This window comes from Somniosus microcephalus, chromosome 9 (assembly GCF_052327205.1).
Source record: "Somniosus microcephalus isolate GS21.2 chromosome 9, FLI_Smic_1.0, whole genome shotgun sequence".
NCBI lineage: Eukaryota > Metazoa > Chordata > Chondrichthyes > Squaliformes > Somniosidae > Somniosus > Somniosus microcephalus.
In genome coordinates, this window is record NC_140995.1 from 107,977,201 (window position 1) to 107,998,916 (window position 21,716).

The window sequence follows — 21,716 nt, forward strand, 5'->3', positions numbered from 1 at the left end:
CAATTTGCTCACCCTCCCTGCAGTCCCTGCTCTTGCCCACACAGAGAGTAAGAACTTCGTAACTGTTGGACAAGAGCAAAGGCTGAGGCTCCTCCAACACTACCTCCTGGGTCCCCCTACCTGCCTCGCTCGTAGTCACACCCACCTGTCCCTGACCACGGACCAAATTTGAATGAATTAATCTAAGGGGTGTTACTGCCTCCTGGAACACAGCGTCCAGGTAACTCTCCCCCTCCCTGATGTGTCGCAGTGTTTGAAGCTGACTCCAGCTCATCAACACTGAGCCACAGTTCCTCAAGCAACCAACACTTACTGCAAATGTGGTCGCCGTGGACCTCAATTGTGTCCACCAGCTCCCACATGTTACAGCAGTAACACATTGCCTGCCCTGCCATCTCTAATGTATTTAATTAATTAAGTGTTTAAGTTTTGAACGTTTAGTTTTTAATCCCGGCTCTTAATTTAAACCAGTGCCCAAGAAAAAGAGAGAAATACTGACCAACCACTCGATTCCCTGCTTTCCTGTGACGTCACACTTTGAATCTTTCTACTACTTACCCTCCCAGGTCAGTTGGCGCTGCTCCTGGCTCGCTCTCTTTATACAGCCGCTCCGCTCTGCTCCCGCTCTCTTTATACAGCCGCTCCGCTCTGCTCCCGCTCTCTTTATACAGCCGCTCCGCTCTGCTCCCGCTCTCTTTATACAGCCGCTCCGCTCTGCTCCCGCTCTCTTTATACAGCCGCTCCGCTCTGCTCCCGCTCTCTTTATACAGCCGCTCCGCTCTGCTCCCGCTCTTTTTATACTGTGGCAACAAGAGCAGGTCAGAGGCTAGGTATTCTGCGGCAAGTGTCTCACCTCCTGACTCCCCAAAGCCTTTCCACCATCTACAAGGCACAAGTCAGGAGTGTGATGGAATACTCTCCACTTGCCTGGATGAGTGCAGCTCCAACAACACTCAAGAAGCTCGACACCATCCAGGACAAAGCAGCCCACTTGATCGGCACCCCTTCCACCACCATAAACATTCACTCCCTCCACCACCGGTGTACCATGGCTGCAGTGTGTACCATCTACAAGATGCACTGCAGCAACTCACCAAGGCTTCTTCGGTAGCACCTCCCCAAACCCATGACCTCCACCACCTAGAAGGACAAGAACAGCAGGCGCATGGGAACACCACCACTTCCCAAGTTCCCCTCCAAGTCACACACCATCCTGACTTAGAAGTAGATCGCCGTTCCTTCACTGTCGCGGGATCAAAATTCTGGAACTCCCTCTCTAACAGCACTGTGGGAGTACCTTCACCACACGGACTGCAGCAGTTCAAGTAGGCAGCTCACCACCACCTTCTCAAGGGCAACTAGGGATGGGCAATAAATGCTGGTCTTACCAGCGACACCCACGTCCCATGAACTGATCATTTTTTAAAAAATGACTGGAGGGAGGTATACAGTGGTGTCCCCCAGGAGTTGGTATTAGGAGCACTGCTCTTTTTGATCTATGTTAATGACCTGAACTTGGGTATACAGGGCATAATTTCAAAGTTTGCAGATGATACGAAACTCGGAAATGTAGTAAACAATGAGGAAGATAGTAACAGACTTCAGGAGGACATAGACTGGTAAAATGAACAGACATATGGCAGATGAAATTTAACGCAAAGAAGTGTGAAGTGATTCATTTTGGTAGGTAGAATGAGCAGAGGCAATATAAATAACTGGTACAATTTGAAAGGCGGGTGCAGGAACAACGAAACATCTTTGAAGGTGACAGGACAAGTTAAGAAGGCTGTTTAAAAAAGCATATGGGATCCTTGGCTTTATTAATGAAGACAATCGAGTACAAAAGCAAGGAAGTTATGCTAAACCTTTATAAAACATTGGTTACCTTTCAGCTGGAGTATTGTGTTCAATTCTGGGACCACATTTAGGAAGGATGTCAAGGCCTTGGAGGGGGTGCAGAAGAGATTTATTACAATGGTAGTTAACTCTGTTTCTCTCTCCACGGATGCTGCCTGACCTGCTTAGTGTTTCCAGCATTTTGTGTTGCTTTTCAGATTTCCAGCATCTGCAGTATTTTGCTATTTTATTACAATGGTACCCAGGATGAGGGACTTCAGTTATGTGGAGAGATTGGAGAAGCTGGGTTTGCTCTCCTTTTGGAGCAGAAAAGGTTAAGAGGAGATTTCATAGAGATGTTCAAAATCATGAACGGTTTTGATAGAGTAAATAAGGAGAAACTGTTTCCAGCGGCAGAAGGGTTGGTAACCAGAGGACACAGATTTAAGGTGATTGGCAAAACAACCAGAGGTGACCTGAGGATTTTTTTTTTTTTTTTTTTTTTTTTTTTTTATACACACAGTGAGTTGTTATGATCTGGAATGCGCTGCCTGAAAGGGTGGTGGAAGCAGATTCAATAGTAACTTTCAAAAGGGAATTGGATAAATACTTGAAGAGTAAAAATTTATAGGGCTATGGGGAAAGAGCAAGGGAGTGCAACTCATTGGATAGCTCTTTCAAAGAGCTGGCACCAGCACGATGGGCCAAATGGCCTCCTACTGTGCTGTATTATTCTTTGATTTTACTCATTCTCGCACACCTTGCTTCCGATGGAACAACTGGGATCTGGGATTTTTAACTAAAAACTTGCTGAAATTGTATGTAAACAGAATCCCTGCATCAGGAACTTAAATCACCACCACTACTGAGCCAGAAAAATTCTAAAATTTCCCCCAATCCTCCTTTTTAGAGAGGACTGAAGTTGTGCTTGGAGGGAACATCATAACCCTTTGCCTACATAATATAGTCATTATACTCCAAAACGAATTCACTTTGTGAAGTACTTTGAGACATTTTTAAATATGATGAGGCACTATATAGTGCATTCCAGAATAATTTTCTGTGCCCTGCAGAAGAAGAAAGAAGCCTTACCTAACCAATAAAGACTAGAAGAGTTAACTGAAAAGTAAAGTAATTATGTATTCCTTGCACAAGTCACAAAGTCCCTCACCACCAACACATTGGTATCTCCTGCTTCATTAAAACATGATACTAAATCTCAGCAGTGCACCTCTTGGCTCCACAGTGCTGAACTGAGATTATTAAACAAAAAGGAAAATTAAGATGTTCTATTTAAAAACCTTGTCAGTCTGAATTCATTGTATTGCCTGAAGTGGTATAAGAATATTTCTACAGCTAAGCAATGGAAAAAAATTCATTTATGAATGGAGGAATGAAGCGAGTCGAGGAAATCGGTGATGTCTGAGGGAACCTTAGCAGGCCATTTGTCATAAGGATTGGATGCAAGAGAATGAACTACTCTAAAGAATGTCAAATATTCACACTCGTGGATCAGTCTGTGGTGTTTCTGCAGACCATTTGGATCATAGCTTTTAAAGTTACTGGCATGTCAGAATGGAGGGTATGGAGAAAGGTGATACAGCTCAGGACAAGTACCGTCTTGCTCTTAATGTTTTGCCCATCTCCATTAATCCACACAGGTATACATATAAACACGCAAACGCTACATTGCATCATACTATATCTAATCTCTATTTGAAGTTTGTTAGCAAGTCAGAATTCTGTCATTGTAAGCCTGGAAAGCTGCCTGTCAGCACTGCCTGTAGAGCAGGGCAGAGCCACACAGCCGTCTGTCCCATGCAAGCATCAACACCGCTATGCACATCACATGATGCAGTTACTGAGCAGGAGGAGCAAGTGTTAATGCCAGAGATGGAGCAAGAACCTGCACTCTTGTAGAACTTTGCCACCTGGGAGAAGTACTGTGACTTATCGAGCTGATGCCTCCTTTATAGAAGGAACGTGATTACTGTGTTGTGCCTTGCAACAAAAAGACCTATGTCACTTGCTTGATGCATCTGTGGACAGCCAACTGACTGATTTAGCATATGCTGCAGGTAATATCCTCTCCATTACCAAAACCACCTACTTCGACCTCCGTCACATTGTCCATCTCCACCATGCCTTCACTCACCTGCTTCTGAAACCCTCATCCATGCCTTTGTTACCTCTAGATTGGATAATTCCAATGCTCTTCTGGCCAGCCTCACACCTTGCACCCTCCGTAAACTTGAGCTCATCGAAAACTCTGCTACCCGTGTCTCCATATCCTAACTCGCACCAAATCCCATTCATCCATCACCCTGAGCTCGCTGACCTAGGTTGGCTCCTGGTCCGGCAACGCCTCGATTTTTAAAATTCTCATTCTTTTCAAATCCTTACATGGTTTTGCCCCTCTCTATCTCTGTAACCTCCTACAGCCCTCCGAGATCTCTGCGCTTCTCCAATTCTGGCCTCTTCCGCATCCCTGATTTTCATCGCTCCACCATTGGCAGCTGTGCCTTCAGCTGTATAGGTCCTACGCTCTGGAATTCCCTCCCTAAACCTCTCTGCCTCTCTACCTCTCCTTTAAGACTCCTATTTTACCAAGCGTCCTAATATCTCCTTAGGTGGCTGTGTCAAATTTAGTTTGATAATGCTCCTGTGAAGCGCCCAATGTTTTAGTACTCTCCACTTGCCAGGGTGAGTGCAGCTCCAACAACACTCAAGAAGTTCGACACCATCCAGGACAAAGCAGCCCACTTGATTGACACCCCATCCACCACCTTAAACATTCACCCCCTCCACCACTGGCGTACCGTGGCTGCAGTGTGTACCATCCACAAGATGCACTGCAGCAACTCGCCAAGGTTTCTTTGACTGCACCTCCCAAACCCACGACCTCTACCACCTAGAAGGTCAAAGGCAGCAGGTGCATGGGAACACCATCACCTCCAAGTCTCACACTATCCTGATTTGGAAATATATTGCTGTTCCTAATATTGATTAAACAACATACACCAATCTGTTATAGATTGTTAACATTTAAACTTCAAGATTCTTTTTGCCAAATTCAAGGTGGTACTTTGAATGACATTGGTGCAAGTTATGTATGCCAAAAATTCCTAACGGGATGCTCTTTTGCTTCATTCATCTGATTTATTCATGCAATGTTTGTGAGGCTTTCAAATAAAATACAGTCCCTTTAACTGCTGTTGCCCTACTCTGGAATTCCTTCCCTAAATGCCTCAGTCTCTACTTTCCTCTCCACCGATTAAAAAATTTCCTGAAAACGACCATTTCTACCAATCTTTTGGTTACCTATCCAAATCTCTTTCGACCCCTCCATCCATTCGTTTGATCGGTCTATTTCCTTCTGTGTAAAGTTTCTTGGGATGTTTGCTACATTAAGCATGCTATGCAAATACAAGTCCTTTTTTTTTCCTTTCCTTTTTCAATGTGCTAGACCTCCTCACTTTGTAGCTCCAGGCATAAGCTGCACCATTTTATCCAGTTGAGTCTATATTTTCAGCAAATATATTTCATGCCCAAAGCAGTTCCTGCAAATAATTTTGGACTGATCTCATCAACCAGCTGTTGGAAGATTGCTGTATACAATTTTTCATTACTGTGCTCCTCAATTCAAAATGTAGGGAAGCACCGACAGAAGCAGCATGACATAAGTTATGGTACAGTACATGGCTTCTGCTTAAGAAAGATCTTCTGTCTAAATGAGAAGCAATACAGTATTCTCTCTCCTGTTCACAGTCTCTTTTAATGGCCCTTTTACAGTGAAAGTAGTAACATTGAGCTTAATACTATTCTTATTACTTTATTCCTTTTGACCAAAAATACACCGTCACAGATACAGAATTGTAAAATTTTACAGCACAGAAGGCAAGCCATCAATTCAGTTCCATTCCCTGCTCTTTCCTAAACTGTTAAATTTTTAGTTTTCAAATACTAACTCACTTCCCGATTTTAAAATGTATAATGGATTCTGCTTCCACTGCTGTTCTAAACCTGTGTGTGTATATATATTTTTTAAACTGCTACCTTATCAAAACTTTTCATAATTTAAAACACATCTATTAGATCTCCTCGTGATGATCTTTTGTTCTACCAAAAAGAGCCCCAGTTTTTCTAAAGCAGAAGCAAAATACTGCAGATGCTGGAAACACTCAGCAGATCCGGTAGCATCTGTGGAGAGAGAAACAGAATTACGGTTTCATGATGAAAGATCATCCACCTAAAACATTAACTTTGCTTTTCTCTCCACAGATGCTACCTAACCTGCTGAGTGTTCCCAGCATTTTCAGTTTTTTAAAAAAATCTGTTTTTCTAGCTTTTTATTCCTGGTATCCTCTTGGTGAATCTATTATCCACCGTCACCATGGCTTGACGATGTTCCTGAAGTAAGGTGCTCAAAACTAGACACTGTATGCTATGGCTCAGTCTCTTTAACTGTCCTTTTAAAGTTGAAACTAGTATCATTGAGCCTGATACGATAATTTTATGTGATTTCCCTTTTGGCAAAAAAAATATACAGTCACAGACTTGGAGTCATTAGAATTTTTCATCACAGAAAGCCTAACTAATGATTTATATAGGTTTACTATTAACTCTTAGCTTTTGTACTCTATACTGCTAATTATAAAACCTGGGATCCCAAAGCTTTTAATAGCTTGATCCGCTTGTCCTTCCACTTTTAAAGATGTGTATCGGAACCCCCAAGTCTCTCTGCTCCTCTACTCCAGTTAAAGTTTTACCATTTAGTGCATATATCCTCTCCCTCCTTACAAAATGCATCCCTTCCCATCTTTCTGCATTAAATTTCATCTGCCCAAACTATTAGCATGTCTGTCCTGAAGTTGCTTACAGTCCTCTATGATTAACCGCACTCTCTTTTTCTCTCTCTCGTCTGCAAATTCTGAAATTGCGCCCTATGCACCCAAGTCCAGATCACTTAAATATAAATGATAAGAACCATGGTTCTAACACTGATCCCTCGGGCGGGGGGGCAGCACTGTATACATCCCACTAGTCTATAAAACATCCATTAATCAATACTCTCTGTTTTCAGTCTTTTAACTTCCTATCTATGTTGCCATACACTCTTTAATACCATGTGCCTTAATTTTATTAACAAACCTCTTACAGGGCATTCTTCTCAAAAAGGCTTTTGAAAATCCATATACACAGCATTCCACAGCATTTCCTTTATCTGTGAATTAGTATTTCCTCAAAGAACTCTTTTTTTGTAAAATTTTGATTCTGGGGCCTGATGTTTTGGGCTAGCGGTTGTCAATTATTTTTTTACTGATTGCAGATTTCTTCGCTATAGGATATATAGCGCTGTCTGCCGTAGAACACAGTTCACAATCAGCTCGATGCGATAGTAGGCACTGTCTTTCTAAGTTCACTGACATGTTTTTCTATTTTCTCTCAGGATGTGGGTGTTGGTGGCAAGACCCACATCCCTAGTTGCCCCTGAAAGCAGTGGTGGGCTGTCTTGTGATTCTGAAGTCCGTGTGGTGAAGGTGCTACCACAAGACGACTAGTTAGGGAGTTCAGGATTTTTACCCAGTGATGATGATGAAGTAACGGCGGTATATGTCCCAAGTCAGGATGGCGTGGTGTTCCAGTGCACCTGCTGCCTTGCCGCCTTGTTGGTGGAGGTCGTGGGTTTGTGAGTTGCTGCTGAAGAAGCCTTGGCTAGATGCTGCAGTGCATCCTCCTAATATACTGTGCAGCTATGATATGCTTTGTCCTGAATGGTGTTGAGCGTCTAGAGTGTTGTTGCAGCTGCACCTATCCAGGCAAATGGAGAACATTCCATCACAATTCTGACTGAGAGGCTTTGGGGAGTCAGGAGGTGAACCACTCATCAAAATACATAGCCTCTGACCTACTCTAGTGACCAGGGCATTTATGTGGCTGATCCAGTCGAGTTTCTGGTTAATGGTGACCCCAGGATGTTGTTCGTAATGCCATTGTTGGAGGTGGTCATTGCCTAGCACTTGTGCGGTGCGAATATTACTTGCCACTTATCAGCCAAGCCTGGTTGTTATCCAGGTCTTGCTGCATGCGGGCATCGACTGCTTTATTATCTGAGGAACTGTGAATGGAGCTGAACTACAATCACCAGCGAACAGCTCCACTTCTGACCTTATGATGGAGGGAAGGTTGTTGATGAAGTAGCTGAAGATAGTTGGGCCTAGGATGCTGCCTTGAGGAACTCCTGCAGTGATGTTTTAGGGCTGAGATGATTAGACTCAAACAACCACCTTCCTTTGTGCCAGGTATGACTCCAGCCAGTGGAGAGTTTTCCCCCAGATTTCTATTGATTTCAGTTTTATTAAGGCTCCTTGGTACCACGTGGTCAAATGCTGCCTTGTCTTATAGTTTGCTTCCTACTGATAGCATAGCATATTAATCCACAAAGTAATTTAGTGCACAGAAAAGTTACATTTGGGACATCTAAATTAGCTGTTGGCCACTTGCTCAGCAATTGCACAGAATTGGATGCGATGGTAAGGGTGAAGGCTAGTTCCTCAATTCTGGCTGCCTGCTGGGCCCATTTGCTTGTGTCTGCCTTGATGCTCTCCCTCCAGAAGCGACATGTTTCTGCACAGGATCAATAATCTTTTTGTCAGCAATCCTGCTTGTCGATACTTTCTTGCCGATACCAGATTTCCATATTTGTTGGCAGTCGCAACAGGGAACTCGTGCTCCGAGGTTCACTGCTTCAGAGTTGGGCAACGGTGCTTCTGTGGGATCCTTGTCTGGTGTCGGGTGCAGCTGCTTCCTCTACTGGCGAGATGAATTTGCAAAGCTGAAAGCAGCTGGCCGTGGATTCTGCTTTTAGATACAGCCACTTCATTTGAACCAATAAGATAACTTTCCTACTTTGAGTTGCCATGCCATGCTGCACATGATTTCTCAAATTCTGTTGGCTGGAAAATTCTAGATGGCATGTGTGAGAACTTGTAATGTGTGCTGCCAGAGGGCAAGGAACCCCACTGACAATGTGGTTGTGTAAAATTACCATTATAGTTTTAACTTAAGATTGTCATGTGATGTCCCCCTCTGCTTACCCTCCCCCTCCTTTTGCCTCGCATTGATGTATGTTTGGCAGAACGCTCTCTTTTTGGGGAACATCACTAAAGCAGTACACTTCAGTCATTTAGAATTTGTGCCTCAAAACTCTTATAATACGCCTCAGTGTATTCAGTTATCTTAAGTTGCTGTACTGCGATGCAGCTTTTGTGAGAATACATGACTGAATAGTTTATATTAACAGTTCTAAATGTAGTGGTGTATTATATATGGATCAGTTTTTCCTAAAATTCTTGGTGCAGAATGGGATAGCATGTTACAAACTGGAGTATATTATATTTGTAAAGTTTAGAGTAACTACATTTACTTCATTAGTTATGCATAATAGGACTTCTAATCTTGTGGATATCTGTATGTAGTGGACAATGGGTCAAGGTAGGTGGCACTTCAAATATTGAACAAAATATTTTAAAATTTGAAAACCTGGGTACGCAGCCAAGATCCATAATGCAGGATACCACCAAGGTTGCAAAGAGCAGGAAAAGATATGGGTGAGAGTAGATAGGATAACAGGAAGCGAATTTTAAATAGAGTTTGAGTACCAACTCGCAACACTGAAACTTCCTTATGGGACTTAACAGCTTCTGAGAAGTGTGAGGGTTCTACCTCAGGTGATCCAAGAACCACTTATATCTGTGGCAAAGTCTGTCTTTCTCAGGACTGGGAAAAGGACAGCCCTGTGCCTGGCTTAGTGACCAAACACAGGACTGTCCGTGCAATCCAGAATGTTTGCCTTAAGAAAATTCTAATGAAGGAAGAGTATTGAAGGCTTGACATTCTGCACCATAACAGTCCATTGCGTACATGGAGTTGAAGTTCACTGTGACTAATAACCCTTGCTTGTGAGTCCCAGCTATTGCAATCTGAATATCTTGGAACTGTTATGGAATTCATAATGTGAGTTAAGTGTGGGAATCATCAGTGTTGGGGTATAAAACAGCACGCAAGGTCTGGTAAAATGATATTGGGTCCAGTAAAATGATATTGTTTACAAAGAGGATATTGTAATAAAATATTCATTTATATCCCTGGTTATGGGTATTACAGCAGTAAACTACTCTTTTTAGTTCAATCCAGTCTGTAAAATTTTTGCTCTTTGAAAAACACAAACCTGTTTGGGTGTTTAACCAGACTATAAATGTTATGAGTTTCTAAGACTACATTCAGAAAAAGGATTGCATATGTAACTACAAATAAGCATGTGTCTAACATAGTATGTATTCTATCCTAGTGGCAGTGGTGAGGATTCCTTGGATAGTTTGTTCTCCCGACTACCATTAACTCCATCTCTTTCTCCACGGAAAAGAACAACAAGCCAAAGTAAGTCTGAGCCACCACTTCTGAGGACTAGCAAGCGCACCATCTACACTGCAGGGCGACCTCCCTGGTACAATGAGTCAGGAACTCCATTTAAAGAAGCCTTTGTCATTGGTAAGTGATACTTATGTTTTACACAGTACTAATGGCAAATACAGTGAAATGTGCATTAAAACTTGGCAGCAGTTAATGCACATTGCTATGGAACATAGGAATAGGTCATTCAACCCCTCGAGCCTGTTCCGCCATTCAATTAGATCATGGCTGATCTGCAACCTAACTCCATATACCCACTTTGGTTCCATATCCCTTACTACCCTTACTTAACAAAAATCGATCAGTCTCAGTTTTGAAATTTTCCATTGACCTAGCCCCAACAGCTTTTCAAGGGGGGAGAGAGAGGTCCAGATTTCCACTCCCCTTTGTGTGAAGAAGTGCTTCCTGACATCACTCCTGAACGGCCTAGCTCGAATTTTAAGGTTATGCCCCCTTGTTCTGGACTTTCTCCCCCACCCACCAGAGGAAATAGTTTTGCTCTCTACCCTGCCAAATCCTTCAATCTTCTTAAACACCTTAATTAACTCCCCCTTTAATCTTCTATACTCAAGGAAATACAAGCCTGGTCTATGCAACCTGTCCTCATAATTGAACCCTTTTAGCCCTGGCATCATTCAGGTGAATCTATGCTGCACCACCTCCAAGCCCAATGTATCCTCCTTGAAGTGCAGTGCACAGAACGGAACATAGTACTCCAGATGTGGTCTAAGCAGAGTTTTCTCCAGCTGTAGCATAACTTCTACTCCTTTGTATTCCAGCCCCCTTGAGATGAAGGCTAACATTCCATCAGTCTTTTCAATTAGTTTTTGTACCTGCCCACTAGCTTGTAGTGATTTCTGTGCGTGGATGCCTAAATCTCTCTGCTCCTCCAGAGTTCCTAGCTTCTTGCCATTTAGAAAATACTTTGATCTATCTTTCTTGGGCCGAAAGTGGATGGCCTCCCACTTCCCCACATTAAACTTCATCTGCCACAATGGCAGGTTACTTTGCAAGTTGGGTCAATGCTGTTCTATCTAATCTGTTGGCACAAGTCTTTGCTCCTGAAGTAGATAGAATAATGCTGCTTCAGTTCTACTCCTATTGTACACAACTAATTAGGTGCTGTGGCTTCCTTTTGAACTTGTTTGACAACAGTTGGAAGTCATGTGTTATGCATGTATCTGCACATGTCCTTAAACTTGCTGAGTAAGCCAGTATGCCAAGTTAAATGCCACATTTGAACCACATTTGCTTTCTTTGTAGTTATCTTGATGACCTTGGGTGGGGGCCAGGGGAAATATTAATAGCTGCAAATTATTCTTTAGATATAGATCAAAGGAAAATATTCCTGTGAAAGTAAGTAGAGATTGACACATACTGAAATAACTTTAATCTTGGTCACAAAAAATCTAAACAAAGTGGCTTGAGAGGTTTTTATTTACACGTTTTTCCAGTTACCTGCTATGAGAGGCCCTGCAGAAAAGAGGAAAAATCAATGGGGAGTCAGTGCTAAACCATGCATGCTCACCTCTTGGAGCCAGATTGAGCACTGTTGAGGATTTTAGTGGGTTGGCCATAATTTAGGATGGGGAAATGAGGGAAAGAAATATAATTTATCCTGCCTTTTTAATAAAAAATAATGCTAAAAGTGAAAGAACCTAAAACAAGAAAATTAACTGAGAATAGTTAGGAAAACTTGGACGTGAGAAAGATGCTCATTACAGCCAACCAGTTTTTTTTGTGATTACAGCATCTGAATCAATGGCCTGAATGTTTAAAAGATCCAGTAACCTAGATAAATAGATTTTGACCCCTAACTGTTGGCAAAAAGTGATTATGCAGTTTAGCAAATTACAGTATATGAAGTCCTTTAAACAGATGCAAATACTCCTTAAAACTAATGCTGCAAATGATTTGTACTCACTACCTCTCACTTAAAATTGACATTCAAGAATCGTCACAGGTAGCTATTTGAACATGAAAACAATAGGAAATGAGATTTATGGCAACGTGGTTATCATTTAAATCAAGTTGAATGTATGATGTTGAGAAAGGGTATGTGTTCAGAGATTTTTTTTTTGCAGGTTTGTGTGGAGGAAGTTCTTCTGGCAAAACCACAGTGGCTAACAAAATCATTGAGGCTTTGGATGTTCCCTGGGTGGTCCTGCTTTCTATGGATTCCTTCTATAAGGTAGAATAGGTTTGCTTGCAGTGGGTGGTTTAAAAAAAAAAATAGGTTTTGAATATGTTCTATACAAGTATCTAGGTCTTGAAATGACAATGTGGGATATTCGTGTATTAGTATCAAATGCTTTCCTTTTGCTATTTTGATGGAGGAGTTGTTAATGCATTAATGGCTTCATTAAAATGGCAAACAGAAGAATTTCATAATTGGTTGTGTTTGTATGGTTATATCACTGGTATAATTTCCATAACATAGATCTATCCCTTCATCCCAAAATTCTGGGAGTGGGAGAGGAGTGAAAATGTTATACAAATTTTGTTAGAAAAATTAATTAATATGTTGCCCATAATGGATATAGCATTTTACATCATTACACAGTTTCTGCATTTGCCTAGATCTGAAACGATTTTGAAGTGTGTCTGAATTTGCTAATCCTGCTGTGGCAATGAGTTTCCAAAGTGCACTGCGCCTGTCCAGGTCTTTGAATGTCCAACTTTAGTGGGCCAGTCATTTCTATGGTCTGGTCATAAGCGCATGCTCTAAAACCCAGATCTTGCGTCCGCATTCCTGGGAGAAGGGCCTCTGCGGGTGGAGAGTTGCGCTACGGCCCATAGTGTTTCTTCCATACTGATATTGAAGACACAATTTATTTGAGGGAATGGTGGGTAGGGGTTTGCGGGGAATAGATTGATGATTGTGGAAGGGTTGTAGTGCTCATTAGAAATTTCACATTTTTATTGAGTCCCTAATCAACTAGACCTATAAGAGATTCTTCGTAGAGGCTGTTCTAATTGTAGTATTGCAATTTGATGCTACTTCATTCTGTAATTACACAGTTATAGAAAGCTTTTAACGTAATCAGAAATGAATAGTTACCCAGTAAATTTATCCCTGTTTGGTTGATCTCAATGTGGGTTGTCTCCACATCCATCCCTTTTCCATCCAAAACACGTTAAGTTGTCTCTTAAATTATTTTATGCTATTGGCTTTACCTGGTAACTTATTCCAAATATCTTTTTCCCTTTTGTGTGAAATATTGGCCCAGAAATTCGGGTCGGGGGCTTCCCGCGGGTGTAAAGGGGAGCCAAGATGACGGCCGAGACGGTCACGGTGCTGAGCGCGCTCTCCCTGCTTCGGGCGGCCAGCTCTCGCCGCTCGCTCCCGCAACTGGAGCGAGGTGCTCGGCGAGTCGGGCAGAGGCAGCACAGCGCGGCAAGCAGCAGCAGCAGCCACGTTGACCCGCTGGAGCACGTCGGCCGGCAGCTCCTCGGCGGGAAGGAATTCCAACTGGGAGGAGGGGAGCCGAGCATGGCGGCCAGAGGCCGAACCGTGAGAGGGAGAAGTAGGCCCTGGACTGTGGAGCCGGCGACGGTGAGGAGGAGGCCGCGGCGACCGGAGCATTCACATCCCGACGATGTGTTCGGCGAGTCGGGCGGAGGCAGCGCAGCACAACGAGCAGCAGCCACGACGACCCGCTGCAGCGCGTCGGCCGGCAGCTCCATGGCGGGAAGCTCGCAGTCCGACTGGGAGGAGGGGAGCCGGGCATGGCGGCCAGAGGTCGGATCGTGAGCGGGAAAGCAGGCCACCACTTGGAGCCGGCAACAGTGAGGAGGACGGAGTGGCTGAGGGACATCGTGCTCCCACTGCCACGGGAAGCCATTGTATTGACTTTCTGAATGCGGCGCTGTATGAATAGCTGACGCGTCCCTACGGGGAGTAAGCATTCCATTGTAATTGTACTTGTACTGGTTACATATGGCAAATAAAATTGAATTGAATTGAAAAAGCAGGCCTTACGATTGCATTTTAAATGTGTAAATTCTGGAGACTTATCCTCCTGGTAAAACCTGCAAAAAAAACGTAAGTTCGATGCGCACGCGCAGCCTCCCCCGCACACGCGTTCGACCTTTCAACCCCTTCTTTCAGGGGAATGGAAGTGCCGGTTTCCCGCGCATGCGCAGTGCATGCAGGAAACCGGCACTTCCATTGGGCCTACGGGTGAGTACCCCGTGCGTACTCACCCGTGGAGACCTGAATTTCTGGGCCAATATCTGAATTCCCTATTTACACCTAATTTTTAAATTGTTCTGATTTTTGAACCTGTCATCCGGATAAACAATAGCAAAATACTGCAGATGCTAGAAATCTGAAATAACACCAGGAAGTGCTGGAAACACTCAGCAGGTCAGGCAGCATTGAGGAGAGAGAAACAGACGAAGGGTTCGGCCTGAAACGTTGACTCTGTTTCTCTCTCCTTGATGCTACATGACCTGCTGAATATTTCCAGCACATTCTGCCTGTTGTTATATCAGGATAAACCATTTGGCTGGTTCAAATTTATCATTTTTTTTAAAGCTTCTATTGGATCACACCAGTTTTTTTTCTGTAATGAGCTCAACTTCCTAATCTTTCCTTAATTTAGATTCCTGAGACCAGCTAGCATCTTGATTGTCCTAATATTCCTGCTATGGTCACTAGTACTGCATTCCAGATTTGGGGCCCAGTCAATATCTTCAGAGTAACAGTATCCCCTCTTGGTTTGTTTTCTGTCTTTCTATTAATGCAACCTAGTACCTGCTTCGCTCTTTTCGTTGCAGTTGTACGCTGGGCCGATGGTTTCCATGATATTTTTCCACAATGCCCATTCCTGACCAGCATGCTGCAGACTGCTACGCATATCCCTTATTTTGGCTTCTTTGCTTTCATATTAATTTGGCACATCTCCAACTGTGTGTCATTTTCTGGCCCAATTTTCTAATCTATTCAAATCCTTCTGAATCTAGTTGTATTGTTCCTCACTACTTTCTCTGCCTATGCTTTTATCATCTGTGAACTTAATGATCTTGTTTTGATCCCTTTATCCAAGTTTTGTTTGTATAAATTGTAATTAACAGAGATCCCAAGAGCTTTGGTGCTCAACTCGTTATTACTTTCCAGCTTGAAAAGTTGTCACTTATGGCTTTCCTATTTTTCCTGGTTTTTTATCATTTTTGTACCTGGCACTCCAATCATTCCCTTCCTAATCCATGACTTGGCACCTTCGCAATTATCTCCAACATAGAACCTTGTCAATCTTAAGCATATAACATCTATTGTGTTTCCCTTGCCCATCATGGAGATCACGGCTTTAAGAAACTTTAAATTATTAATGACCTCCTCTGCTTCATATCATGTCTGTACTTTGTCGAGCTGTGAATCAACCCTGAGGCCCTGATTTTATTACTTGTAATCATAAGTATGGTAATGGCTTAGTTGTGTTCTTTCTGTCACTAGGTCTTAAACAAGGAGGAACAAGAATTAGCTGCCAAAAATGAATATAACTTTGACCATCCTGATGCCTTTGATTTTGACCTAATTATACATACATTGAGGAAGCTGAAAAAAGGGAAAAGTGTGAAGGTTCCAGTTTATGACTTCACCACACACAGTCGAAGAAAGGATTGGGTATGCATAAGATTTTTGATTCCTGATTTTACAAAAAAGCTTCAGTTTGGAATTATAATGTACCTAGCTGTTAATCCAGCATTTTGACTAATAAAACATCTTTAATGTAAGAAAATAAATACCCTTTTTTTTAGTTAAATCGCAGTTGTATGGAGTTGCCCAGAAGGCGCTGAGTAAATGTGTACTGAGCCATAAAAACCAAGAAAACGCTAATGCCTGGCCTATGCCGATCAGATGATCTTGACATGAAAAAGGAAAAATCAGTTCCTATTTCTGGTTGACTTTTGGTGACTGCTGCTGAAAAGAGTGGGTGTAAGGGCGAACTCAGGCTCCGCTACGATGCCCCCATGGTTAAATAATAACTTGCTTTTATATAGGGGCTTTAATGTAGAAAACATCCCACGGTAATTTTCAGAGCAGGAAGGAAAACATAATAAAAGAGATGAAGCAGTGGACTCTGAGCTGTAGTGGGAAGAGGTTTGGTGGGTGCAAAAAGATGAGTTTCAAGTAGTTTTTTTTTTTTTTTTTTAAAGGTGGAGGATTTAGGGAGGGCATTCCAGAAAGTAGGACTGAGGCAGATGAGGCTGTGCCACCAAAGGTAGGGCAGAGGAAGGGAGGAACGCACAAAGCCAGTGTCTGAATTCCGAAGGGTACAAGAGGGGAATGTAAGGTAAGAAGCAGCTACAAAGATACTTTGGGGCGAGGACATAGAGAGATTTGAGGATGAGGATTTTAAATTCAATGCACTCGGAGTCTCCAGACTAATGTAGATACATGGATGATGAGCAAGTGGGACTTGAGTCTGATAAGATATGGGAGGTGAATTTATGGAGAGCAGATTATGGGAGGCTGGCAAGGAAGACATTGGAGAAATTGAGTCTAGAGGTGATAAAATCACGGATAAGGGTTTCGTCAGCTATGAGCTGAGGGAGGGTAGATGCTGGTGGTGATGTGGAGCTGAAAGTAAGTGACCCTGGTAGTAAGCTGTGGGGTTTGAGATTCCAGTCTGAGTCAAACAGGGCAGCTAGGCTTTGCATGGTCTGGTTCAACTTGAGCAAGTAGCTGGGGAATTATCACCTCTCGACTCAATTTCTCCAATGTCTTCCTTGCCAGCCTCCCATAATCTGCTCTCCATAAATTCACCTCCCATATCTTATCCGACTCAAGTCCCGCTTGCTCATCATCCATGTATCTACATTAGAGATTGTTATGGGCTGAAAATGATGGCTTCAATCTTGATGTTTAGTTGGATTCCTGTACGACTTGCATCAGACAGCCGAAAGGTGGTTATGGGATCAAGGGACGCTATAGAGAGGTAGAGCTCGGTGTCATTAGCATACATCTAAATAGCCTGTAAGCATACATTATTCAGGCTCACAGATGAAGAATGGCCACTTGAGTAAAGTTAACTCTCAACTGCTCTAATTTTGGTGCTGAATTTCAATCTTGTCCTGACTTTGCAATAACGCATCAAATTTGATAAAGGTGCCCCTAGCTTGGGGAATAAAGCCCATTTGAAATGCTTTAAATTTTTTCCCCCACTCTTCAAAATCAGAAGGATCGACATTTTATTGTATTTTGATACCTTCATTTGTTAAGATTAGGATAAGCGGTGTCAAATTAAATTTATGCCGGACCAAAACTCCCTTGATTTGTGTTTGTTGAAACAATAACAATGAATTTAACCCATCCGTAACACAAATTATGATATAAAAAGAAAATATTAGGTGCTATGCATAGTAAAATAAAGTGACACTAACTTCCTGGTTTACAAGTTGAGGGGTATACTGAGGATTGCTGCTGCCTGAGAAATATATCCCATCATGAGTTAGGCTCTATTGAGAAAGGGGGAATACAATGGATACAATAATGTTTTGCCAATAAATGTGTTTAAAAATTTTTTTTAAATAAAAAGATCTTTTGTAAGCTATTGCACATCAATGATGAACAATAGCCTAATCATGAAGAAGGGGACTACCCTGTAAGCAAGGTCAGAGTGATGCAGGCACTGATTGTTACAGAAGTGCCACTGCAGCCAGGAAGACTATAATGTCAATTGCTCATATAAAACATTCTGCTAAGTAGCAGAACTGACATGTTGAACCCTCCTGTTCACGTACTTAATTAAGTTGCCCAAAAATACTCTCCCAAGCATTGTCCTCTGCACTACCTCAACTACCATCCATAATGATCCTTTGCAGTAGTGCAATCTTATTCTGCACCATCTGAAGGAAACTCTGAACAAAAGTCAAATGAAATGCTAATTTATTTCCTTACCATATGTACATGATGGTTACTTTTTCTTTGGGGCCTGGTGCTTCCCTGTATGTAATGAAAGTGTATTGTGGGCCTCTTCTAAGTAACGAAGGAATAAGTGTTGTGGCTAACTGTTGGCTATCATAGGAAGTCTCTTGAGATTGAGGTGGCCTGGTTCCTGAGATGGTCCTGCTGCCTTGTCGGCCACATCCGCTACTATGATGTAATTTGGGTGTAGAGGAAACCGGATGGATGAGACCACTGCCTCAACAGCGCCCATTGCTGTCATGGCCCTGCTGATGGGCATTCCATTAACATGTATATGTGTGGAAGTGGGCCTGAAGCAGCAACTAGGTCTGTACATCTGTGTCACTACTCTGTCCATTTGATGTCCTGATATGTTGAAACTGGAAAAGAGAACCTGTTGTAGATTGGAGCCTGAGTATTCTGGAGAGAGTGCTTGCCTTGCAGTGCCAGCAAGGCAGCCCTTGCACCCACCCCATGCACATTTCTCACCTCCAGTTCTGCCATCTGCAAAATGGGAGTTTGATTCCTATGATGCTTCATCAGAGACTGCTGGTGGAAAATTTTTCTCTGGTTTGCAGTAGTTATTTCTCTTTAAATGGCTGCTGCAATATTATAAAGCGCACCTTGAGTGCTGAAATTCCATCTCCCTGCATGCAAACTTGCATAGTCAGCCCTGTATAGTCAGAAGCTCATTATAAGCACTTAGTGGGAGCCGCTATGCACAGTACAGTGGAAAAATGTCCCACTGCACACCGTTACTGCCCTGGGTGTTGGCTTCAAGGAAAACCTACTTTCGGGTGTCTGAAGGGTGCTTGATTTGTCTTTGTTTAAAAAAAAAAAAAAATGTTTAACAGCTGTGGTCTGCTGTGTCTCTGACTCTCACAGTGGCCACAGATAGGGGGTCATGCACTGTGTGTGGGTAGGGGCTGGAGGTTGGTGGTGCTTAAAGTCCCTGGCAGCTTAACTGATGGGATCACGCTCTCGGGCGGCATCATTGGATGTCTGGATGGATCTCTGTGCCTGGGCAGTATGTTGCAAGACTGAAGACCAGCCAGATGACTGAACAAGGTAAGAGATCTGTTCTGAATCATGTGAGAGAGTCTAGGTTTTGAGGTGGTTGTTTTTGTATCTTCAAGCTCTTCACTTGGAGATTAGTGTGAAGTAGTGGAAAAATTTGCATGAATGTGAACGCTGCATCCATGGCCATAGCCATCTTTATACCAACCAATAGGGTGGTTGGTCCTATATGGCGGGAGGGTTTTATGGAATCCCACATTCCATACAATGAGCGGGACCACCCACACCACTCAGATGCGAGTATCCTGCTGGATGCCAACCTAGAATTTAGAGCTGGAGCTCTGGTCTTCGGTTGCCGAGACTGTCTGTCTGGGGTTTGAACCCTGCACATTCCGACTCTGGTGGCAATGCTACCACTAAGCCAAAGGCTTGCTCCCAGTTTTTGAGGTAATGGCTCAGAAATTCCGTTCGCAGCCTTCCTGCGGGCGTAGGGCTGCGATTTGGAAAAATCTCCGCCTGGACTGGAGGGCTCCCGGGAGGCGCAGAATTCCGTTGCTGTGCCTCTTAAAACTGCCGGTGTGCAGGGCACGTGTATCCCAGGGGCGCGTGTAGTTTGCGGCGTCCCTGGGATCACGTGGGCCATGGGGAGCCAATCAGAGCAGGGAATCTCCGTTCATAGGTTTAATAGAGATCAGCCCCAAAACATAAGTAAAACTTCAAATAATTTTTTTTTTATCACATTTTTAAAATGACTATAAATGACATAAATTAACTCTTTTAAACAAATTAAAATTTTAAAAAAAGTTAGTTTTTTAATGGGGCTAAATAAACTTTTCTTTAAAGTATTTTAAAATGATAAATCAGTGGGGAAAAAAATTTTTTTTTTACTTCACCTCTTATCCTGGTAAAAGCAGGCCTTATACCTGCTTTTCCAGGCATAGCTGTTTCAGACTTACCTGGACTGAAGCAACTGTGGGGAAAAAAACGGAAGTTTCAGCCGTACGCGCTGCCTATCCGGCGCAGGTGTTTGTCCTGTGAAGCCCTTCAAAGAACGGAAGTTCCGGTTTCCAACGCATGCGCAGTGCATGCCTAAAACCAGCATTTCCGTTGGCCCTATAGGTGAGTACACAGCACGTACACACCCGTAGGGAACGGAATTTATGGGCCAATGTCTACGTTGGGAACATAGGAACTGGAGTAGGCTATTCAGCCCAAGCCTGTTCTGCTATTCAATTAGATTATGGCTGATCTGTATGGTCTGGACAGAATTGAACTACTGAACGTTTGGGATGTGATGTTGGCACCACATGTGGGATGTTGGAGAGCTTTCACATCCATTTAGAAAAGGATCAAGTTCTCACTATCATTGAGTAGGATGTAGAGCGCGGACACATTGGAAAAAGTGTACATTTAAAATGCTTAACTTCAGTGATTAGATAAATGGATTGTGATTTTTGTGAATAAATAGCCTACCGTGTACTAAGATAGTTTAACTGTCAGTTGGCTTAAGAACACTGAAGCAGATTTGTATGACCATAGTTTTGCTTTTCAAAATGGGAACCTTTAGTTTAGTGGCATTTACATTCTTCTTTATGTTACACCTGATCACATCCTCTCAGTGAAATCTTGCGCATTTTATGGAGTTAAGATAATTAAAAAGTAGCGGCACTGAGAGTAAAACATTTTTTTCAACTATACCAAAAACTTCTGCTTTTACAGCATCTTTAACATTGTGAAATATCACAAAGGGGCAGATTGGGCATCAGGCAGATGTACAAAGAAAGTTAGGGAAGGTGACCGAAGACTTGGTTGAAGAGGTAGGTTTTGAGGAGACTTTTGAAGGTGAGGAGGGATGCAGGAAGGCAGAACTGCTTAAGAGGAGGATTACAGAGCATTGCAATAGCCAGACTCTCAAAAGCAGAAGGTGAAAACTTGGAAATAGATTTGGAAGAGGTTGACGAAGAAGCAAGCACATGCAGGGATTGATGATGAAGGGTGAGGATTTTGAAATTGAAGTGTTGAAACTCAGAAGACAGCAAGGAGCAGGGTAATGGTTGAATGGGACTTTGTTCGGGGTAGGATGTAGGTGACAGAATTCTGGATCAGTTGGAGTTCAATCAGTCAAAACTATTTTCATCTAATTCTCATTTTAATTGCTTATTTTGTGTATAAGAAATGTGCTCCGTTGTAGGGTATGATTTTAAATCCCACAGCTCTTCTTCATGCATGCTCTGTGTAGGGCGGGAGTACTTGTCAAGATTTGGCTACAGGCCAGAATTCCAAGCAGTTACTTGCTCAGGTCGTTCTCCCATTCATTCCGGGATTATTTTTTTACAATGGTGTCAGTTGGTTCCCCAAATACAGCTATGCTTTCCCCCTCTTCCTCAAGTATGACTGCATGCTTCCCTATCCCTAAATGTGACCACATATTTTATGATGTTCTAAACATGTTGAAAAATTCACGATTTCGCAAGCCGTG

General features: G+C 42.8%; 1 protein-coding gene across 4 annotated transcripts in view; it reads left to right on the top strand.

Moving 5' to 3' along the window:
- Nucleotides 1-21,716, top strand: part of LOC147112577 (uridine-cytidine kinase-like 1) — a 119,765-nt gene that overhangs the window by 19,293 nt on the left and 78,756 nt on the right. For 3 of the 4 annotated variants that reach the window (XM_085996969.1, XM_085996967.1, XM_085996968.1), the window contains exons 2-4: nucleotides 10,187-10,386; nucleotides 12,393-12,499; nucleotides 15,767-15,937. In XM_085996969.1, the coding sequence (XP_085853095.1) occupies nucleotides 10,187-10,386; nucleotides 12,393-12,499; nucleotides 15,767-15,937 (478 nt within the window). The remainder of the gene's footprint in view (nucleotides 1-10,186; nucleotides 10,387-12,392; nucleotides 12,500-15,766; nucleotides 15,938-21,716) is intronic. The other variant, XM_085996970.1, reaches the window with a different exon arrangement.